This window comes from Equus asinus, chromosome 26 (genome assembly GCF_041296235.1).
Source record: "Equus asinus isolate D_3611 breed Donkey chromosome 26, EquAss-T2T_v2, whole genome shotgun sequence".
NCBI lineage: Eukaryota > Metazoa > Chordata > Mammalia > Perissodactyla > Equidae > Equus > Equus asinus.
Genome location: NC_091815.1, coordinates 31,886,208 through 31,907,261, shown reverse-complemented (window position 1 = coordinate 31,907,261; position 21,054 = coordinate 31,886,208). Strand labels below are relative to the sequence as shown.

Sequence of the window (21,054 nt, the reverse complement as noted above, 5' to 3'; positions counted from 1 at the left end):
CGGGTTGGGGGCTGAGGGCACCATCCCAGGCCCCATCTCTCACACCCAAGAGGCTGAGAGAATGGAGAGAGTTGTCTTTCTGCTTGTTCCGGTCCTTCCTGGAGTCTAACCCGCTTCCCTCCTGCTGCTGCTGCGACCCCACAGGCCCTCTCCTCCCCCACACGGCTTCCCCAGGCTGGGACACCCTCTGTCCCCCGCCCCCGCCCAGGCTTCCAGCTGTGGCTTCAGGAGACAGAGAACAGGAGGCTAATTAGCGATTAGGGAAACACATCCTTCCTCTGATGGGCAGGCGCTAATTAGAGGTGCTTGGAAGCAGCCCCGGGCAGGATCAACACAGAGACGGAGGAGAGACGCCCAGAGATGGGGTGGCGGAGAGACAACGCAAGAGAGAGACAGGAACTTAGAGAGAGACACAAAGGGAGAAGGAAACTGAGTGACAGAGATGCACCCGAGGAGGGAGAGACAGACTGAGATGGAGGAGGACCGAAAGGGAGAGAGATGGCGGGGAGGTGAGAGACATTCTTCTCACTGAGAGAGACTCAGTGGGACTCAGGGAAGGAGAGCTGATGCGACAGGGAGAGGAGAGTTTGGGTCAGCGAGAGACGGCGGGAGACAGGATGAGAAAGACACTGGGTCAGAGATCAAAGGTCACCAGGGGCAGGAGAGTGGAGCTTCCAGAAAACAGGAGGGCAGGCGTGACGGTGACGGGATGTCAGGCTGGGGAGGCAGGCTGCTTCCTTTGCTCTCGGCAAGTTCTGCTCTGATCTAGCTCGAGTCCCTCTTGCTGTCCCCCTGCCGGTTGAGTTTCTCCTCCTTCGGGGTCCCCCGAGGGCTCGCGTGTCCCTGCATGTCCGTCACTGCGTGACAGTGGATCACGGCGTGTCTGCGAGAGAGGGAGCGCCGGAGGGGTGTCTGTGTCACCCCGCCAGCGTGTCGCCGTGCCCGCGGCCGTCCGCGTGTGTCACGGTGTGTGAGCTGCGCGTCTCAGGAGACCCCGCGCCTTGCGCGTAACTGCGGCGTTTCAGCACCGCGGACAGCTCCCCGCCCGCTTTTTTTGGGGGGAGGGGGAGCTCATTTCTCCCCCCACCCCCCGAAAATTTAAAATATCCAGAGACTGGGAGGGGGCGAGGGTGGAGGGTGGGCGTGTGTCTCCACACGACCGTCTTGTGTGCGTCTGTCTTTGCACGAGTGTCGCTGTGTCCTGGGCGTCTGTGAGTTGAGATGGGTCCATTGAGTGACCCTTTTGCATGGGTTGTGTTCACTTTGGTTATTCCATTCTCTGGACACTGAGAAACCTGGAGGGGGAGAGATGAACACAGACGAAGAAAGGCAGAGAGGTGAGGAGAGAGGGTCAGAGACAGAGAGAGTCAGAGAGATGGAGAGAGAGACGCAGAGAGGCTGAGAGATAGGCAGAGAGACCGAGATGCAGACAGAGACACAGGGAAGGGAGTAAACAGACACCAGGAGGCATAAAGAGCGAGGTGGAAGGAAGGAAGGAGGGCTGCCCGGTACCCCAGCGGGGGTCTGCAGGTTGGCGACGGCGCCCAGGCTGCAGGCTGTGGTGGGGGTGTCGTGCGAACGGGCATCTGGTCCGTGCGACTTTGCCACTGCATAGGGAATGGCTGCGGGGTGTGATGGCGTGTGGGCGTGGGCGGTGTGATTGGCTGTGCTTCCTCTGCTGGGTGACTGTGTGGGCTGGGTGTTTGTGTTTCTGGGTTCTGGGGCCAGGCTTTGTGGTTCCTGCAGCGGAAAGAGCTGCTAGGGGCAGAGCCGTGGCTTTCTGGGGTTGTGGGTCTTTGTGATGGACGGGGGTGGGTCGTGTGTCTGAGGGGGACGGATAACTTATGGCTGTTCCTCCCCTGCCACCCCCTGGTTACCATGGCAGCAGGGACTCTGAGAAGATCAGTGAGTACTCGGCTAACCTTCCGAGTGTGGTAGAGACGGAGGGCAGGAAGCCGAGGGTCTCCTGTTTGTGGAGGACGTACTGTATGTCAGGCACTGTTGTAGGCAAAGAACATAAATGGACAAAGACACTGACCTGGTGGAACTGACATTTTAATGGAAGGAGGGAAATAAACAAAAATAAACACATTAGATGGTGTGTTCGAAGGTGACGTGGAACCAAGAAGACACAGAGCAGGGTGAGGGAGCCAGAGGGGCTGGGGCGGGGGGGCAAGGATGGATTTCAGTATTAAATTAGGTGGTGGGAGTGGGCTTCATTAAGAAGGTGAAGTTTGAGCAGAGAACTGGAGGAACGGAGAGAATGAGCCTAGGGGAAGAGTGTTCTAGGTGGAAGTAGCAGCCAGTGCAAAGGCCCTGAGGCACCAGCAGGCCTGGTATGTTCAAGGGGCAGCTAGGAGGCCAATGTAGCTGGAGGGAGTGAGCAAAGAGGATGGAGGTGGGAGGCCAGAAAGGGAATAAGGGCCAGATGGCCTGGGGCCTTGCTGGCCATTCTAAGGACTTTGGCTTTTATTCTGGGTGAGATGGGAGCCGTGGGAATGTTTTGAGCAGCGGAGGGACCCGATCTAACTTAGGTTTTGTCGGGATCCCTCTGATGGCTGTTGAATAAACCTCAGCTTCCTCAGCTGCTTCGGGGCTCGTTTCTGTCCAATGGAAACAAGAAGAGGGCCTTCCTCCCAGGGGGGTTGTGAGGGTTTAATGCGATCGCCGAGCCTGGGGTGGCGTGGGCGCTCAAGACACTGGGGGGCTCATGGGCGAGTTATCCGGGCGTCCTGCCTCCCGCTTCCCCAGGAAAACTCTGCAGGTGAAGATAGTTGATGATGAGGAATATGAGAAGAAGGATAACTTCTTCATCGAGCTGGGCCAGCCGCAGTGGCTGAAGCGAGGGATTTCAGGTGAGGGCTGGGGGGCGGGCTGTGGAGAGGGGAGGGTCCCGGGGTGGGGGCACCCCTGGGGGCTCCGTTGTGGGTGCTCCTTCAAGCTCATGGATTGGGGCTTCCCAGGGCAGGGATCTCACTTTCTCCTTGTCTGTCTCTCCTCAGCTCTGCTGCTCAATCAGGGTGAGTGGAGTGACCTGCGGCCTTTGACTCGGGGGGGGGGGGGGGCGGGGGGGTTGGAGGGGGTCTTGGGGGAGGGTCGGAGCCTCAAGCTACCCTTCCAGGTCGGGTTAGAGGCAGGCTGGGGGTGAGATAAGGGGAGATTCAGGGCTGGGGGCTGGCCTTAGAGTTGGCGGAGCCAGTGTGAGTTGGGCTCACGGTTCGAGGCTTGGGGACCAAGATTCTGTCTTGTTTGTAGTTGAGTTTGCGGGAAAAGGAAGTCAAAGAATCGACTTTGGGTTTGGGGTGGGGTCAGAGGGAGTCAGGTTTGGGGCTGCTCAGGACCAGGGTGGCGCTGGGATTTGGGAGCTGGCCTAGGAGTGGGTCAAGGGGAGAGCTAGTTAAGATGGAGGGTGGTTGCTGGGTTCCCGATGGGATCACGTTAGAATTGGGGTCAGATTTGGGTCAAAGCTGAGGTTGGAGTCCGAGAGGAGTTTCAGGGGCTTGTGGTTGGAATTGGGGCCCGGAGCAGAGACTGGGGTGCGAGTTGGGGCTGAGGTCAGCGGCTTGGAGAGAGTGAAAGAGGAGTTTCGGAGTTGAGATCAGAATTGGGGTTTGGGGTTAGGGTTCGGGTCAGACTAAAGATCGTGTTAGTCAGGGTAAGCAGTGTAAGCTGCTGTAACCAATCCCAGTAGCTTAATGCAATAAAAGTTATTTCTTGCTCGGGCAAAGTTTGGTGAAAGGGTTCCTGGCTGGTGGGTGGCTCTCTTCTGCCATATGGTCATTCCATCTTGTGGCTCCATCATCCCGTGGAGCTTTGGTATTCTCCCTGGACCCTCTGCATCCAGCGGGCAAACAGGACGAGAGAGAATACGGAGGTTCCCAGGCCAGGTTTACGTGGGCCAAGCCTGGGAGCGCTGTCCATCATGCGTGCCCGCGTTCTATTGGCCATTACTGTCACATGATCACGCCCAACTGCAAGGAAGTCTGGGAAATGTAGTCCAGCTGTTTGCCCAGGAGGGAAAGGGGACCACACGTCACAGTCTCTGCCCCAAGGTCAAGTTCGTTGCCAGTGATGGTGTCAGAGTCGGGGGTTGGGACTGAGGTTTGGCCTCCGGTTTGGGACTGGCGTTCCGATGTGGGATTTGGTTGGGGTTATTGATGGTCAGGTTCAAGGCAGAGTGAGCGTTGGGAATGGGGTTTAGGCCTAGGGGTGGAGTGGAGTCAGAGTCAGGGTTGGTGACAGAATTACATTTGGGGTGATGGTTAGAATCACGCTCAGTGTTGAGACCCAGAGTTCGGTTGGTACTGGGCTCGGAGTAAAGGGTCAGCATACTCCGGGGAGACAATGAGCTCAAGGCCGGCTGTAGGGGTCTGGGTCCAAGATTCGTACCCAAACCGGGACTCCCCTCTTTCCTCACCACCTCAGACACACCCTAGGATGCTTTCAGAGCTTCGATCTGATAGCCCAGGCCTCCTCCACCAGGGTGGTGATGCTGATGAGGACGCTGTTGGTGATAATAAAGAAATAAATAATAATAATAAAGAGTAAGGAAATAAATAAGAAAGAAAGTAACATTTTTGACTATCTATGTATCATGTGCCAGGCACTGTTCTAAGCACCTCCCATGCATTAACTCCTTTCACCCTCACAACCACCCTCTGAGGTAGGTACTGTGATTGTGCCCTTTTTACATTATGAGCACTGGGGCACAGAGAGGCTAAGGCATGGCCCAAGGTCACACAGCCCTCACCAGATGAACCCCAGAGCCCACCCACTGAACCTTACGGGCCAGCCACGGGAGCTGGGTCTCAGGTGGGGGAAGATGGTGGTCAGACAGCAGGCTGGGGCAGGCGGGGAGGGCAGAGGCGGGCAGCCAAGGGTTTACTTCATCTATGGGAGCAGGCAGTAAAGGAGCGCAGCCCCGGTTAAGAGGGTGGGGAGAGGGAGGCCTCCCTGGAGTCTGACTCCCGTCTCTCCTGCTCCAGGGGACGGGGACAGGAAGCTGTCGGCCGAGGAGGAGGAGGCGCGGAGGATAGCGGAAATGGGCAAGCCGGTTCTCGGGGAAAACTGCCGGCTGGAGGTCATCATCGAGGAGTCGTATGACTTCAAGGTGATTTTCCGGGGCCTCCCCTTCCTGGAGTCCTGCCTGAGTCGTTTCCGTGGGGAGGGTCCAAGAGGGGTCAATGGTGAGAGTCACAGAGAGGGGGGACCCAGGGTCCGAGGCCGTCCTCCAGGTCCCTCCATTAGCACCATGGACAGCACCCGCCCCCCACCCCCACCCCCGCACCTTTTCCCTGCTTGCTGTTGGAACGGGGGTGTGGAAGGGTGACCCCTGAGCACGGGGAGCTGCCTGGGGTGATCGTGGCCGGTGATCTCTGCCCGCCTCTCTCGTCCCCAGAACACAGTGGACAAACTCATCAAGAAAACCAACCTGGCCTTGGTGATTGGGACCCACTCGTGGAGGGAGCAGTTTTTAGAGGCAATTACGGTGAGCGCAGGTAAGTGGGGAGGGAGGAGAGAGGAAGAGAGAGGGATGGAGAAACAGAGAGAGAGAGAGAGAGGGAGGCAGAGAGAGACACAGAGAGACAGAAAGAGGGATGGGGAGAGAAGGACAGAGCACCACAGAGGAGAGAAAGAGGACAGGAAAGGTAGAGAGACAGACACAGAGAAAAAAGACAAACAGCGAGCTACAGAAAGACAAAGGAAAAGCCAGGGAACAGATGCAAACAGGAGGGACAGACACACCGAGAGAGGCGCACAGAGAATCACAGAGAACAGAGATGCGGAGGGAGCACCAGAGATGTAGAGAAGGAAGTCAGTCAACCTCGGAGGGCCGGGGAGAGAGGCGGGTGGACACGGAGGCACGAAGGCCATCGGGGAGCTGCGGGGAGGAGGGGGCCTGGCGCAGGTGGTTGGAGGGTGGGAACAGGTTAGAGGCGGGGCCTCCCCAGACAGAGCCTGGGCTCCTCGGTTGCCATGGAGGCCGCCACCACCGGGCCTGCCTCTCCCACCTGTGTGGTTCCCACCCTCCTTAGGCCGCAGATGGGACCACACTGCCCCCCTGTGGCCGTAGACATTATGACACTTGGATTCACAGACAATCTTGGCCCTTTGGGATACAGATTGGGGAAACTGAGGCCCAGAGACAGAGCAGGGACTGGCCTGAAGTCCCACGGTTCATCCAGGAACTCAGGGCTTCTGTCCCTTATGTAACATCAGGTTGCCCTCAGGGAGGCCTGGCCGGTGGGAACTGACAACACACGAGGAGTTGTGGTTGCAAAGAAACCGGTCGGTGGGATCCAAAGAAAGCAGGCTTCAGGGATGGAAAAACACCAAGTCGCAATCTAGAGACACCAGATTGACAGACTAATAGAAACGCTGTGGTGTCTCGCTCTGAAGCTGCAGTCTTTCGACCCCTGTTTCTGCTGGATGCTCTGTCCCCGGCTCTGTGCAGGATGTTGCTGGGGACAAGGAGATGACCGTGACGGCTCAGGCCCCGTCCTCTCAGAGCTTACATCCAGGGAGGGAAACAGATCTGTCACGAGAGAGTGACCACCCACCGTGGGCAGGGCCGGGAAGAGGGACCCCAGGGAGCTTGGGAGCCCCGATGGGGTGTCTGGACCAGCTTGAAGGTCAGAGAGGGCTTCCTGGAGGAGGGGGCTTCTGAGCTGAGTCTTCAGGTGGAAATAGGAGTTAGTCAGGAGGAGGGAGAAGACGGGTAGGCGTTCCAGGGAAACCAAGAACGGTCTGGAAGTGTGCGCGATTGTGGCGTGTTTGGAGAAGGCGTGAAGAGGAGGCAGGGGATGAGCCCGGAGGTGAGCAGGGTCCAGACTACGCCATTTTGGAGCGTGGGTGTCATTGTGGGGGCGCTGGGGCGCCGTGGAGGATTCTGAGTGGGGAAGCTCCGGGAGCCAGAGCGGGCTCGTGGGAGGGAGAGGGCGAGCGCAGGCCGGGGTGTGAGCCGAGGCTGTCGGAAGTGGCCAGAGCCGGGCCGCGCGGGGTCTTGGAGGAGGCGAGCGGGGAGTCTGAGCTTCATTCCAAGAGCAGTGGGAGCCACAGCGGTTCCTTGAAGGGCCTGGCGGAGATCAGAGGGTGCGTGAAACCAACCCCGGGGGCGTGAGAGGGTCACGGGGCCAACGGATGGCAGCCGTGGGGCTGTTGAAAGCCAGTGATGGGACTGGAGGAGGTGGAGGAAGGAAGCCATAATGGCAGTGGGAACAGTAACAGGATCCACCATCATGGGAATGAGGATGCGTGGAGGGTCCAGCAGCCTCGAAGTCCGTTTCCTGCGTGAACTCATTGAATTCATGTGCCCCAGTATCAGGGTCGGGGCCTGATCATTTTACATTTTGTTCAACAAATGCCACTTGATTCTTTATGTGAGCACAAGAAGGGTGATGCTCGCTCCCTTAGGGGATGAATCACATCCCTCTTTTTTTTTTTTTTTTTTTTTTTTTGCTGAGGAAGATTGGCCCTGAGCTAACATCTGTGCCCATCTTCCTCTATTTTATGTGGGACGCTGTCACAGCGTGGCTTGATGAACAATGCTAGGTCTGGACCTGTGAACCCTGGGCCACTGAAGCGGAGTGTGTGAACTTAACCACTACACCACCGGGCCAGCCCCGAATCACGTCCCATCTTTCATTAAGGGGGGCTTCATATTTCTTTTACTCCCTGCCTTGACCGTCAGCTCTTTGCAGGCTGGACTTGCTTTGGAGCATCTTTGAATCCCCCGCAGGCCCCAGAAGGGGCCTTCAACAATGACCGCAACAATAGCAGTCACACAGGACACATGCCAGGCACCATGGAGAGCACTTTACGTGGCCTGACTCATGTCATGTAAAGTCATCACAACCTTCTTTGAGGCAGGCCCAATTATTACTCCTATTTCTTCAGATAGGGAGGCTCAGAGAGGTTAGGACACTGATTCAAGGTCACACAGGAGATCCAGGGTTTGACACCAGAGAGGTGACTCCAGGACCACAGACATAACCATGAAGCTCCCTGTAGATGGGAAAGGCTGGAGGAGTGAGCAGAGGCCAGAGCCTGCAGGGTTTGGAGCAGGGCAGGGAAAAGCCCCTGGAGATGGAGGGATAGCAGCCCCCTCCCTCCCCAGAGGGCGTCCTCCCTGCTCTGACCTCGCGTGTCTCAGTGTGGTCAGTTAGAGATGCCTTCTGCGGCAGACAACTGAAAACTTGACCACAAGTGGCTTAAGCACACTAGAGTTTATTTTTCTCACGAAACCACAAAACCCGTAGGAGGCAAGATCGCGTTAGCAGCAGCTCAGCAATGTCACTAAATGCCCAGGCTCCTCCTTTATTTTTCTTACCCATTCTTAGCTTTTGCCCTCATGGTTGCTAGATGGCTGCTGCACCTCCAGCTCTCAAGTCCATATTCCAGGCAGGAAGAAAGAGGGATTAGGAAGGGGCAGCATGCTTGTTGCATTTGAGTTCCCACTTTTAGTTTCCAAATGAGGCCAAGAAAACCTCATTCTTTGAGATGGAACATGCAGAACCAAGAAACCACGCAGACCACTGAGTTAAGCGCTTACAGAGTCAAGCATTTCTTTCTTTAACAGCGCAAGTGGCTCAGTAAGCTAGACAAGTGGGAAGGGGATACAGACCTGAATCCTCGGATCTGTCAGTCTGCCTCCACCGCCACCGGGTGTCCTCTGCTCGCTGGCTTCCTGATCTGGTGCCGGCCTGGCTTTTGTTCCCTGCCTCGCTCTGAGTGACTGTCCTGGGTTGCCGTGTTTCTTGTCAGCATCCTTCTGGATGTAATGCTTGGCACTCTCCAGTCCCTCACTCCCTCAAAGCCAGTGCCTCCCAGAAACCCTGTTTATGTCTTATTGCCAGGCTGGGTCACGTGGCTGCTGCTGCAAGGGGTTCTGGGAAGGCAAGTATTTTGCTGAGGATGTAACTGCCCCTAGCTGCAGGGAATTCTGGGAAAGTAATTTTTTTTTTATCTGAGGGCATGGGTGTTGCTAGCCTTAATAGGTTCTGGGAAAGTGACTGTTAGCTGAGTGTGTGGCCTTCTCCAGCTGCAAGGGATTCTGGGAAAGTGACTGATGTTAGCTGGGTGTGTGGCTTTCTCCAGCCACAAGGGATTCTGGGAAAGTGACTGATGTTAGCTGGGTGTGTGGCCTTCTCCAGCCACAAGGGATTTTGGGAAAGTGACTGTTAGCTGAGTGTGTGGCCTTCTCCAGCAGCAAGGGATTCTGGGAAAGTGACTGATGTTAGCTGGGTGTGTGGCTCTCTCTAGCTGCAAGGGATTCTGGGAAAGTGAGTCTTTAGCTGAGCAGGTGGCTACTGTTACCTGCAATAAATCAAAGAAGGGCAATATTTCTAGCTGAGGTCATGGCTGTGGGTAGCTGTAAAGGCTTCTGGAAAAAGGAATATTTTTAGCTACGGATGTGGCCTTCCTTAGGCGCAAGGGAAACTGGGAAGCTGGATATTTTTGGCTGGGCATATGGCCTTCTCTCGCTGCAAGGGATTCTGGGAAAGTGAATATTTTTGCCTGGACCCCTACAGTCTCCTAGTTGCAAGGGATTCTGGGAAAACAGTTTTATGGGACTCATGGTCTGGAAGGTGAACGAGATGGGGGCTCCGTAGGCAAGGAAGGAGGCATGGGTGTGTCCCCAGCTGGGTCGTGTGCCCACAGGGGACGAGGAGGAGGAGGAGGACGGGTCCCGGGAGGAGCGGCTGCCGTCCTGCTTTGACTACGTCATGCACTTCCTGACGGTGTTCTGGAAGGTGCTGTTCGCCTGCGTGCCCCCCACCGAGTACTGCCATGGCTGGGCCTGCTTCGGCGTCTGCATCCTGGTCATTGGCCTGCTCACCGCCCTCATTGGGGACCTCGCCTCCCACTTCGGCTGCACCGTTGGCCTCAAGGATTCCGTCAACGCCGTCGTCTTTGTGGCCCTGGGCACCTCCATCCCCGGTAACACCCCCCAGGAGACCGCTTGTTGGGGTGGGGCCTCAGAGAAGCCAGGCATAGAGCCTGAGAAAGGTCCTACCGAAATAAGGTGGTGGAGTCATCCAGAACCCATAGGCTGGGTCCCATAGAAATATGGCAGTGGCAAAATAGAAACTAGGCGGGGGAGCCCATAAATTCAATATGTGGATTGAATCCTCCCCAAAGCAACTGGGTGGAACGTCCCATAGAACTAAAGTGGTGGGACACGTAGAAAGCAGACGAGGGATTCCATAGAAAGCAGGTGGCAGGGCATTGAAGAGACAGGGGTGTGGGGAGCTGATGCCTTTGTTTTCTCATCAGTGTGTGCCCCAGTCAGGCGGTGGGCTGGAGGCCCAGATGGAGGGCCGACGGCGGGTCCTGTAGAGAGCGACCGCTGGTGAAGGGCCTTCTGAGGCCTGCCTCCCATACGAGAGACTTGAGTTACTAGCACAATGTTCAGGGATGGGTGGCGGCCAGAGAAGCCAGGCTGTTGTTTGCTTGATAGCAACTCAGGGGGGAATTGACAGGAAAGGTGTGCATGTGCCTGGGGCTTAGCCCTTTTGTTTTGTCCAGCCAGGTGGCAACAGGATGACGGGCGCCTAGAAGAACAAGTAGTGGGTTCATGGGAAGCAGATCGTGATTCCCATCGAAAGCAGGCAGCGAGTGCCATAGAAAGCAGGCAGCAGGCCCCATAGAATGCAGAGATTGACTCCCAGAAAATCAGGCAGCGAGTCCCACAGAAAGCAGGCAGTGGGTTCTAGAGAGAGCAGGCAGCGAGTCCCACGGAGAGAAGGCAGTGAGTTCTATAGAAAGCAGGCAGCGAGTCCTATAGAAAATAGGCAGCCCATTTCACAGAATATGGGCAATGGGTGCCACGGAAAGTAGGTCACATGTCCCATAGAAAATGGCCGTGAGTCCCCTAGAAAATAGGTAGTGCGTCCCACTGAATGCAGACATGTCCCGGAGAAAGCAGGCATTGAGTCCCACAGAAATAGGGCAGCGGGTCCCAGGGAGAGTAGGCACAGGGAGGGTGACCAGCCGTGCCTCTTGGGTGGGGTCCACGGCCTCGAACCCCGCCTGCACAGAGCTCCAGGCGTGGAGGGGGCCTGCCCTACACGGGGGTCTGGACCCTGGGGGTGGCGTTGGGTCTTACAGAAAGCAGGCGCCGGGCCAGGCCGGCGGCATCCCTGCTCTGGGGCCCCCCATGACGGCCGCGTCGCTGTCCCCGCAGACACGTTCGCCAGCAAGGTGGCGGCGCTGCAGGACCAGTGCGCGGACGCGTCCATCGGCAACGTGACGGGCTCGAACGCGGTGAACGTGTTCCTGGGGCTCGGCGTGGCCTGGTCGGTGGCCGCCGTGTACTGGGCGGTGCAGGGCCGCCCCTTCGAGGTGCGCACCGGCACGCTGGCCTTCTCCGTCACGCTCTTCACCGTCTTCGCCTTCGTGGGCATCGCCGTGCTGCTCTACCGGCGCCGGCCGCACATCGGCGGCGAGCTGGGCGGCCCGCGCGGCCCCAAGCTCGCCACCACCGCGCTCTTCCTGGGCCTCTGGTTCCTCTATATTCTCTTCGCCAGCCTCGAGGCTTACTGCCACATCCGGGGCTTCTAGGGCCGCCCCCTGGAGACCGCTGCACCTGCTGCCCACCCGCCCGCCTCCAGTGGCCTCCAGAGTCAGCCTCCTCTCCTGGGACGCGGCCTCCCTTCCTCCTGGGAACCCATCTCCCGCCGTCCTCTGTCCCCACGAACAGCCTCCTCCCTTCCCCTCGGGAGCCTCGCCAGGCAGCCCATCCTTGTTCGCTGCTGTCTACACCCCTGGGGGAATTTCCAGCTCGAGGCCCCTCCCCTGAGGACCTCCCCCCAGCGACCCTCTAGAGAATGTCATCTCAGCCCAGACACTCAGCCTCGCTCCATCCCTTAAGACCCCATTCCTCTAGAAGACCCCCCACTGCGGACCTGTGCCCCTGGGGCCTCAGAACGTAGCCCTCCCCCAGGGGGGCTCTTGAAGGAGGCTGAGCCATCCCCAGATGTCACACATCTCAGCCCTTCGCCCCGCCCTAAGGGCGCTCCGTTCAGTCCGGGTTTGGGGGAAGAACAGGTGGGCCTAAGGGAGGGGCACACCTTCCCTGATTTCTCGGCTCAGACCCTTGGAGGACCCTCATTCTCGAGGCTTGGAGAAGGGAGGGGAGAATTGGGGGTTTCAGAGCTGGAGGAGGCGAATTGGAACCTGCAACTTCTCACATTCCAGCGCCCCTACTGGCCTCCACTACCTCCGAGAGCCCAGCCACGCCTTGGGGGGGGGGCCTGTGTGTGTGTATATAGTGTGTTTGGGGGAGGGGGGTTTCGGGAGGGTGCATGTCTTGGGGAAGGGGGGGGTGACAGACTTTCTTTCTGAGAGGGCAGCAGACTCCCCCGGCCATGAGAATCAGCTTTGGGGAGGAGGCCAGGAATGAAAAAGGGAGCCCAGCCGATCTCCCCTGACAATCTAGAAGGCTCATTTTGCCCTCAGTGCCAGCCAATCCGGGCAGGACCCTCGAAGAGGACACCGAGGGTCCCAGAGGACCAATGCTACAAGCCAGCAAATGCTGCCACATCTCTGCCTGATGGGGAGCAGGGTTGGGTGGGAGGGTGGGACTGGGGCCAGAGGGTCTGGGTGGGCATTTTTAACTTTGGAGGCCACCTGTCTGTCGGTAGGCCATCGGCATTTTCTTACTGTTGATGTTTCCTGCCTAAAGGACACACTCGGGGTATGGGGAGTGCTGCCCACTTCTTGGGACCCTGAGGATGACCCTGCAACCCCTGTAACGCCCTACTTCCCACAGGTTTTTAGCGTTCTATCGTCCTGTTGTGCATCACCTCAACATCCCGGGCCTGTTACCCACTCTCCCCTCTACTCCTAGCTCATCAGCACCAGTCGCTGTCTCTTTTCTCTGTGATTTCTGTAAAAGTTGCCATAAAACTTTGAAATTCTGCCTGAACAACAGCCTGCCCGTGGGAAGCTGGGATTCAGGAGGAGGGAGCTAGTGAGGTCTCTGACTGAGATTTGGGCAGCTGTGAAATAGACCAAGTAATCTGGGTATTTCCATGCCCCCAGTCCGCTGCAGGTTACACTCACATGCACCAGCTGCACTAAACGTCCAAATGAGCTTCTCCTGGTCATGCTCTCCGGCCACGTCCCCGCCCGTCACCCGGGAGTTTCCCCTAGGAAAGCCCCCATCATCATCCGGGAGCTTCCTGGCCACGCCCCCACCATCACCCGGGAACCTCCTGGCCACGCCCCCACCATCACCCAGGAGCTTCCTTAGCCACGCCCCATTTAGTACCGAGTAGGTTCCTCGGCCACGCCCCGACTCGTCACCCAGGAGCTTCCCTAGCCCCGCCACATCATCACCCAGGAACTTCGTGGCCGCCCCCTCCACCTGTCACCCAGAAGCATACCCTTGCCATGGCCTCACTCGTCACACAGGAGCCTTATCTTATGCCCCACTTAGGAGCTTCTCTAGCCACGCCCGCACCATCACCCTGGAGCGTCCCTAACCCCGCCCCCACCATCGCCCAGGGGCGTCCTGGCCACGCCCCCAGTCGTCTCCCGGGATCTTCCCCAGTCCCGCCCACATTCCATCAGCCACAAATTATTCCTCTCCATCCGGCCTCCTGGGAACACAAAAAAGGAAGGCCCGAATTTGCCGGAGCAGGAGAGCTGGGGTGGATGGGGGTCTCCTGAATAAAGCGAGTACCTTTCTCAGAATCCTGACATGGGAGGAGGGGTGAGTGTGTGTGACTCCAGACGCACGGCACAGCCTTTGTAGAGGCGTGCAGACCCGTGAGTTACCGGCCTTTCATATTCCTGCAAATGGTTAGCGTGAGTGGATTGTGGGGTGCAGGGCGGGTGGGGAGTGAGAGCTCAAGACACCTCGTCAGCCCCTCCAGGGAGCTTGAGAGTTACCCTAAGAGCAAAGGGGAGCTTTGGAGGGATTTAAATGAGGGGGGAGGGGGCCGGGGCCGTTGATACCGCCTGATTGACATTTTCAACCGTTCCTTCTGGCTGCCTGCGAGACTGGAGGCCTGGAGATGGGCAGGGCCCTGGCAGGACTGAAATCGTGCACTGGAGTGGAGCAGCCTGGGAGAGTTTAGAGAAAGCCCTATTGGGGCCTGCCCGGGTCAGAGTGGGGAAGGTGGCTGGGTTCGTGGGTTCGGATCCCGGGGGCGGACTTACACGCCTCTCTCAAGCCATGCTGTGGCGGGTCCCACATGCAAGATAGAGGAAGACTGGCACAATCACCAAAAAAAAAGCAAGCGCTTAAGGGGTGGGCGGGGCCCGGGAGAACAAAGGCGGGGAGGCGCAGTACCCGGGGCTAGCGGTAGAGGGAGCTGCCCGAGCTTGCGGGTGTGAGCCGATCGCTACCTGGACGGCCAAGCCTTGTAGCTTTGCAGCTTTGGCGGAGAGGGGGGCAGGCCCCGCCCACCACGCCCGAGAGAGGAGGGGGCTGGAGACTGAGCGCCCCATCCTTACTCTCCCCCGATCCCCAGCCTCCTGCTGGTGCCTCCCCCTGCAGAAACTCCACCAGAAGCCAGAGGTCATTGGCATAGGGCATAGGGCATACAGGTCAGCCTCTGGGGCTCAGAGCGGGAGGGGGAGGTGGGAGACTGGATCTGGGAAGGGGTTGGGGAGCGAATTTCCAGCACAGACAGTGAGGTCTCTCCTGGGCTTGGGGAACCAAGTGGGGATAAGTAGGAAGAACAGGTTTGGAGAATATGCTGGATCCGGGTGAGGACATGCCGAGGGTGAGAACCCTCTGCGACGTCCAGAGATGTCAGGGAAAGGACCTCTGGAGCTCAGGAGATGGGGCTGCACTTGCGAGAGATTTGGGATTTGTTGGCCATGAGGTGTCACCAAGCCACGAGAGGAGGCGCGGCTGCCCAGAGGGTGTGTAGTGTGAGAAAAGGGCATGAACCCCCAGCATGGTGTGCAAGGGCATCAGGGAGCATTTGGGGTCTGACGTCCCAGAGAACAGTGACCCCTGCTGCTGGCACCTGTGCTGGGCTTGCCTAGGCACAGCCCCGTTCAGTCCACCACCGGTCCCAGGAATCGCCCCGTCCCCCAGGGGAGCAGACGGAGGCTCCGAGAGGGAAAGCAACCTGCCTGAAGTCTCGCAGCCCGGGAGGAGAATGAGGTCCGGCTGCAGAATGGGACAAGGACGCCCCTGTCTTAGCAGGCGTGAGCAAGGAGGGCACTATAGAGGCAGGAAGATGTGGCTGGGAGATGCGTAAGGGCTCGGCTTCAAAGAGGGGCATATCCAGAGCTGGGGACGTGGACGAGAAGGGGGACACACAGATGTCCTGTCATCCCATCCCAAACCTCACGCTTCTCACCTCGGGACAAAGAGTCCCGAGGGAGTCAGCCTGGGAGGCATTTAAACGATGACACGGCACAATGATGTGCTTTCTCGGTGTCTCAGCTCCCTCGTCTAGCAAAGGGGGACAATAATAATCATGGGACAAAAATGGGGACGAATGCTACTTACTTCACTGGGCTGTTGTATTTACATTTCTATTTCAGAATAATACCTGGCTCACAGGAAGGGCTCATGGATGGAAATATACTTTGTGGCTATCCCCAGCTTGCTTGCTCCCTTTCATATGTCACATTCTCTCTCTCACACACACACCCGGCAGTCGCCACCCTGGAACAAACAGCCTCAGAAGGACGGAGAAACGCAGACCCGCCACGGACCTGCTTTGCCACTTGAGTCCCAGTTGTTAGATCCCCAAACCCGGGGGAGAAGAAACGGCCGAGGGCAATGTCGGTTCCTCTCTGCCCAGCGCCTCCCCGGGGTTCTCTAATTCCTTCTCTCCATTGCCCACCTGCTGTGTGGCTGGTGCTATGCCAGGGACGCCGCAGGGACCAAAATGTCCCTGAGCCCTGCTCTCCGGGGCTCTCAGCGCAGTGCGGGGCACATGCCGATCAAAGGGCAGGAGGTGGGGGTCCGGATGGGAGCTGTGAGGGCAAGGGTCTGTAGCAAGACGCGGCAGGACGCGGGTGACTTCTGGAATCTGGAGGGGGGGCTGCCCCTCCAGAGTTGCGGCTTCGGTGCCGGCATTCAGCACCCCCAGGGTGCCCAGCTCGGTGGGAGCTGCCCGGCGGACCCCCGACCTCCCCCCAGTGCCTCCAGTGGCCCAGCCCTCCCGGGGTCCAGAGGACACAATCCCAGGAGACCAGGCTGGTGGGCACGGTGGTCGGCTGAGTAACGGCCCCCAAGACGTCCACATCCTGATCCTCAGAATGTGTGACACTGTTCCCTTTCGTGGCAAAAGGGACTTGACAGATGGACTTAAGCTCAAGATCTTAAGAGGGGGACATTCTCCTGGCGTATCTGGGGGGGCCCTGCGTGTGGTCACAAGGCTCCTTAGAAGAGAGGGGCAGAGGGAGACAAGACTCCAGTCGACATCCAGGAGATGCGACAAGGGCAGTGAGCCGTGGAAGCGACGTGAGGAAGGGGCCACGAGCCAAGGAATGCGGGCGGCCCCTGGGAGCTGGAGACGGCAAGGACGTGGACCATCCCTGACGGCCTCCAGCAGGACGGCAGGCCTGCCGTCACCTTGACTTGACCTCTGGCCTCCAGAACCGGAAGAGCATAAATGATGTTTTCAGCCCCTGAGTTGGTGGTAACTTCTCATCCCAACTCGGATCCCTCTGGACCTCAGTTTTTCATCTGCGACGTGAGAATGTGGAGGATATTTCTCGTATTTCTGGCTGCTGAACACGCTCACGACGTCTGGGGGGATTTCCAGCCTGGAGAGTCCCCCGTCCTCCAGAGGGAAACTCGCTTTCCCAGCCTCCTTTGCCTCCAGGGCCCAGACACGTGACTCAGGTGCCACCAGACAGACTCACGAGCACGAGTCTTGAATTGGGAAGGAGGCTCCACGTGGGACCCGCTTAGCTGGCGAGGACGGTGGGACAGGCACCGTCTGACTCCCGGTGGATGGATGGTGGCAGACACAGAAGTGACCCGGATGCTGGGGGCAGGAGCAGCCACCATCCCGCGGCAACGCAAACAGGGGCGCCTAAGACTCTGCTCGCTCAGCGGCCGTCGGCTCAGTTCTGGGTGTGGTTTCGGGCTGTCTTTCTAGAAACAGCCTCGTGCTGGGCTCTCCAGGCCACTCAGGCCTCCTCTGAGCCCCTCCGCTCCTTTTTCACAAACCCCAAATGGTAGATTGTCCCTTTGCCTTCCCCGTGGGGAGGTTGCACATTCCCGCCCTTTCGAATTCAGTAGTGGCCAAGCCACTTGCCTCCGCTAAGGAAAGAGGGCGGAAGTGCCGTGTGACCCCCGTGGGTAGAAGCTTTAGAAACCAGCGCACGCTTTGCCCTGTCACTTTTTCCTCGGCCTCGATGACCCGTAATGTCGTAGGGAGTGACGGCTCTAAGAGCCTGGCGTCCTGGAGTGAAGCTGACGTGCAGCCAACTTGCAGTGGGCTTGTAGCTTGATCAAGAAAGAAATTTGTATTTCATTGAACGAAGGTTTTGGGGATGTTTTTTATGGCAGCATAACCCAGCCTGAGCTGACTGGGACACTTTGCTTTGTAAAATCAGTCAGTCAACTTCTGTACCCAAGAACCCTGACAGAGGCTGAGGGAATAGACTAGATGAGGATTCAGGGTTTTTTTTTTTGTTCTTTTTTTTTGGTGAGGAAGATTGGCCCTGAGCTAACATCTGTTACCAATCATCCTCTTTTTAATTTTTTCTCCCCAAAGCCCCAGTACATAGTTGTGTATTCTAGTTATAGGTCATTCTAGTTCTTCTATGTGGGACGCCACCACAGCATGGCTTGGTGAGCAGTGCCATGTCCACACCCAGGATCCGAACCCACCAACCCTGGGCCACCAAAGCAGAGCACACAAACCTAACCACTCGGCCACAGGGCCGGCCCCCTAGGTGAGGATTCTTAAGCTGGAGTCCACACAGACCGAGCAGGTCAGTGCGCAGGTTTCAGGAGCTCTCCGAACTTGTGTGCATCCCGCACACGCAGCAGCGTTTTCCCTAGGAGAGAGCCGATAACATTCATCGGACTTTCAAACTGGGTTAATGATTTAAGAGACTCGAAGATGTTGGTCCTGGAGTCAGACTGGCTGGATTCAAACCCCAGCTCCACTGCTCACGAGCTGTGCCACCTTGAGCAAGCTCCTTAACCCCTCTGGGCCTCAGTTTCTTCATCTGTAAAATGGAGATGATAACAGATGATAGGAGGACGTGTATGTAAAGTGATTCGAACAGTGCCTGACGTATCGGAAGCCCTCGTAAGGGCCTCCCATTAATGTTTTTATTAATAGTAGTTAGATATGGGTTTGGAATGACAAGGATCCCAAATAATAGTGGCTCCAATAAGATCAGAGTTTATTTCTCTCGTGTGTGACAGTCCACATGCGGTATGGCAGCCCTGCTTCACGAGGGCAGTAAAAACCCAGATTTCTTCTATCCTGTTGCTCGGACAGAGCAAGGACGGCCCTCGTCTGTTCAGGCCAGGACGGGTCGTGGCCCTGGCATCGTTTCAGCTGGAGGCGGGGAGGGGCCAGGCCCCCTGCCCTCTGTAAGGCTGTGACCTGGGGGCTCCACACATCGCCTCCTTCCACGGCCCGGAGACCCGACGGGACTCACACGGCCACATTTAGCTGCAAGAGGAGCTGGAAAAATGTCATTTTTATTCTGACTCATCATATTTAAAGTCACAGAGGAGAGCCAGCCCTGACGGCCTAGTGGTTAAAGTTCAACACGCTCTGCTTCGGCGGGCGGCCCGGGTTCAGTTCCCGGCCGAGGGACCACACCACTCGTCTGTCAGTAGCCATGCTGTGGCGGGGGCTCACATAGAAGATCTAGAAGGACTTACAACTAGAATATGCAGCTATGTACTGAGGCTTCGGGGAGGAAGAAGAAAAGAGGAGATTGACAACAAATGTTACAGCTGTGAGCTCAGGGCCAATCTTCCCCAGCAAAAAATTAAAAAAAAAAAAAAAAGATGGTCGTTGGCCTGTCTGGATGAGTCTAAAAAGAAAAAGCAATCATCAAGGATTTTTAAGATGTCAGAGATGGGAGGTTGAGGGACAATGACCAGCCCCTTCTGCAGAAAGGTTTGTCTGTCACTGCAAAACCAAACCCCCAAAGCTCAGTGCTCAAAATGATGAGTCAGCACTCCCTCTCGGGTTCCGAGGCCCCCGGGTGGGCCTGGGCGGTCTTCACTGGGGCCCCTCACACAACAGCGGGCAGACGCCAGCCAGCTGCAGTCACCTGGAGCCCCTCCCCCCCCCCCCCCCCCCCCCCCCCCCGCCTTCTTGACGGTTCCCGTCTCGCTCTGTCTTTGCCTCTGGTCGCTCCCTCTGTCTCTGCTTCCAGAGGTCTCTGTGGCTTTGTGACTCTGGCTCCTCCGTTCCCTTAATTCCACCTCGTGCTCCCTCTCTCTCTCTCTCTGTGGCTGCCATGCTGTCTCCCTCTGCATCTTCACTCCTTCTGTCTTTATCTCTGTTTCCAAATGTCAGCCCCGCCCCCTAGACTGAAGAACAACCTACCCTGGAATTTGGCGGCTTAAAAAAAACATGTAGGGGGCGCCAGCCTGGTGACATAGCGGTTAAGTTCGTGAGCTCCACTTCGGCAGCCTGGGGTTCACCGGTTCGGATGCCGGGCACGGACCTCCTCCACTCATCAGCTGTGCTGTGGTGGTGGCCCACATATGACATAGAGGAAGATGGGTACAGATGTTAGCTCGGGGAGAATCTTCCTCAGCAAAAAAAAAAACAAAAAGTATTATTTCTCATGATTCTGTGTGTTGACAGTGGCTCTTCTGTTCTGTGTGGTGTTGGCTGAGGTCCTCGGGTGGCCCATTCACTTGGACCTTGGCTGGGGCTAGAACGTGCAGGACGCCCCCCCTGGTGGCTGGCAGTGGCAGTCTTCGGGCTGGTCCGCTTCCCTTCCCCCTGCAGCCCTCCCCATCCCCCATTTGGCTGGACCAACTTCTTAGCAGCATGGCGGCTGGGTTCCAAAAGACCCACAGTGGAAGCTTCCAGGCCTCGGTCACTTCTGCCACATTCGGTTGGCCAAAGCAAGTCCCCAGATTCAAGGGATGGGGGCATAGAGGCCACCTCTCGATGGGTGGCGCGTGTGCACAGGGGGCGGGAGAAATCGTTGGTGGCCATTCACGGTGGGCTGATTAATAATCTCCCAAAAGGCAGCCACCCCCCAAAACCCAAAGCCTGTGAATGTGTTACCTTCCGTGACAAAAGAGGATTTTGGGGGGGTGGTTCAGTTAAGGACCTTGAGATGGGGAGGTGACCCTGGGCGATCTGGGTCGGCCCCAAATGCTATCCCACGGATCCTTGTAAGAAGGGGGAGGACACCGCACATGGAGAGGGAGGCCGTGTGGAGATGGGGCAGAGACTTGAGGACGCTGGTCTTGAGGGTTGGGGCAACGTGGCCACAAGCCAAGGAATGCCACAGTCCCCAGGAGGGTCTCCACAGATTGCAGCCCTGCTGACCCCTTGCTTTGGGCCCACTGGGACTGACTGTGGACTTTGAGCTTCTAGAACTGTGAGAGAAGAGGTGTGTATTGTTGTAAGCCACTGACTTTGTGCACTTTTTTTTTTTTTTTTTTTTTTGCTGATGAAGATTAGCCCTGAGCTCACATCCATGCCCATCTTCCTCCATTTTATATGTGGGAGCCACCACAGCATGGCTGACGAGCAGCATAGGTCTGCGCCCAGGATCCGAACCCGTGAACCTGGGCCGCTGAAACAGAGCTGAACATAACCACTCGGCCACGGGGCCGGCCCTGAGTGTGTGCTGTTTCGTTACAGCACACAGGGAACTAACACAGCATCCTTAGAGCTGACTCATCACTGCCTCTTGTCTTTTTGTTTCTATGTATCTTTACATCTTGAGCTCTTTTTTAAAAAAAATGTGTAAAATACACACAACATAAAATTTACCATCTTAACCATTTTCAAGTGTACAATTCGGTGGTAGTTAGTACATTTGTGATTTGTGCAACCATCACCACTATCCGGTTCCAGCATTATTTCATCAGCCCAAAGGTAACCCCACACCCATTAGCAGTTGCTC

General features: G+C 57.2%; 1 protein-coding gene across 2 annotated transcripts in view; it reads left to right on the top strand.

Annotated features, from left to right (window-relative positions):
* The window catches only part of SLC8A2 (solute carrier family 8 member A2), a 33,200-nt gene extending 17,212 nt beyond the window's left edge, over positions 1-15,988 (top strand). Inside the window, exons 5-10 of one of the 2 annotated variants that reach the window (XM_070498814.1) lie at positions 2,752-2,855; positions 3,003-3,020; positions 4,986-5,110; positions 5,399-5,498; positions 9,753-9,939; positions 11,186-15,988. In XM_070498814.1, the coding sequence (XP_070354915.1) occupies positions 2,752-2,855; positions 3,003-3,020; positions 4,986-5,110; positions 5,399-5,498; positions 9,753-9,939; positions 11,186-11,825 (1,174 nt within the window). In that variant the 3' untranslated portion in view covers positions 11,826-15,988. Of the gene's footprint in view, positions 1-2,751; positions 2,856-3,002; positions 3,021-4,985; positions 5,111-5,398; positions 5,499-9,660; positions 9,940-11,185 lie in introns of both variants that reach the window. The other variant, XM_044760015.2, reaches the window with a different exon arrangement.
* Positions 15,989-21,054: the final 5,066 nt, after the last annotated feature.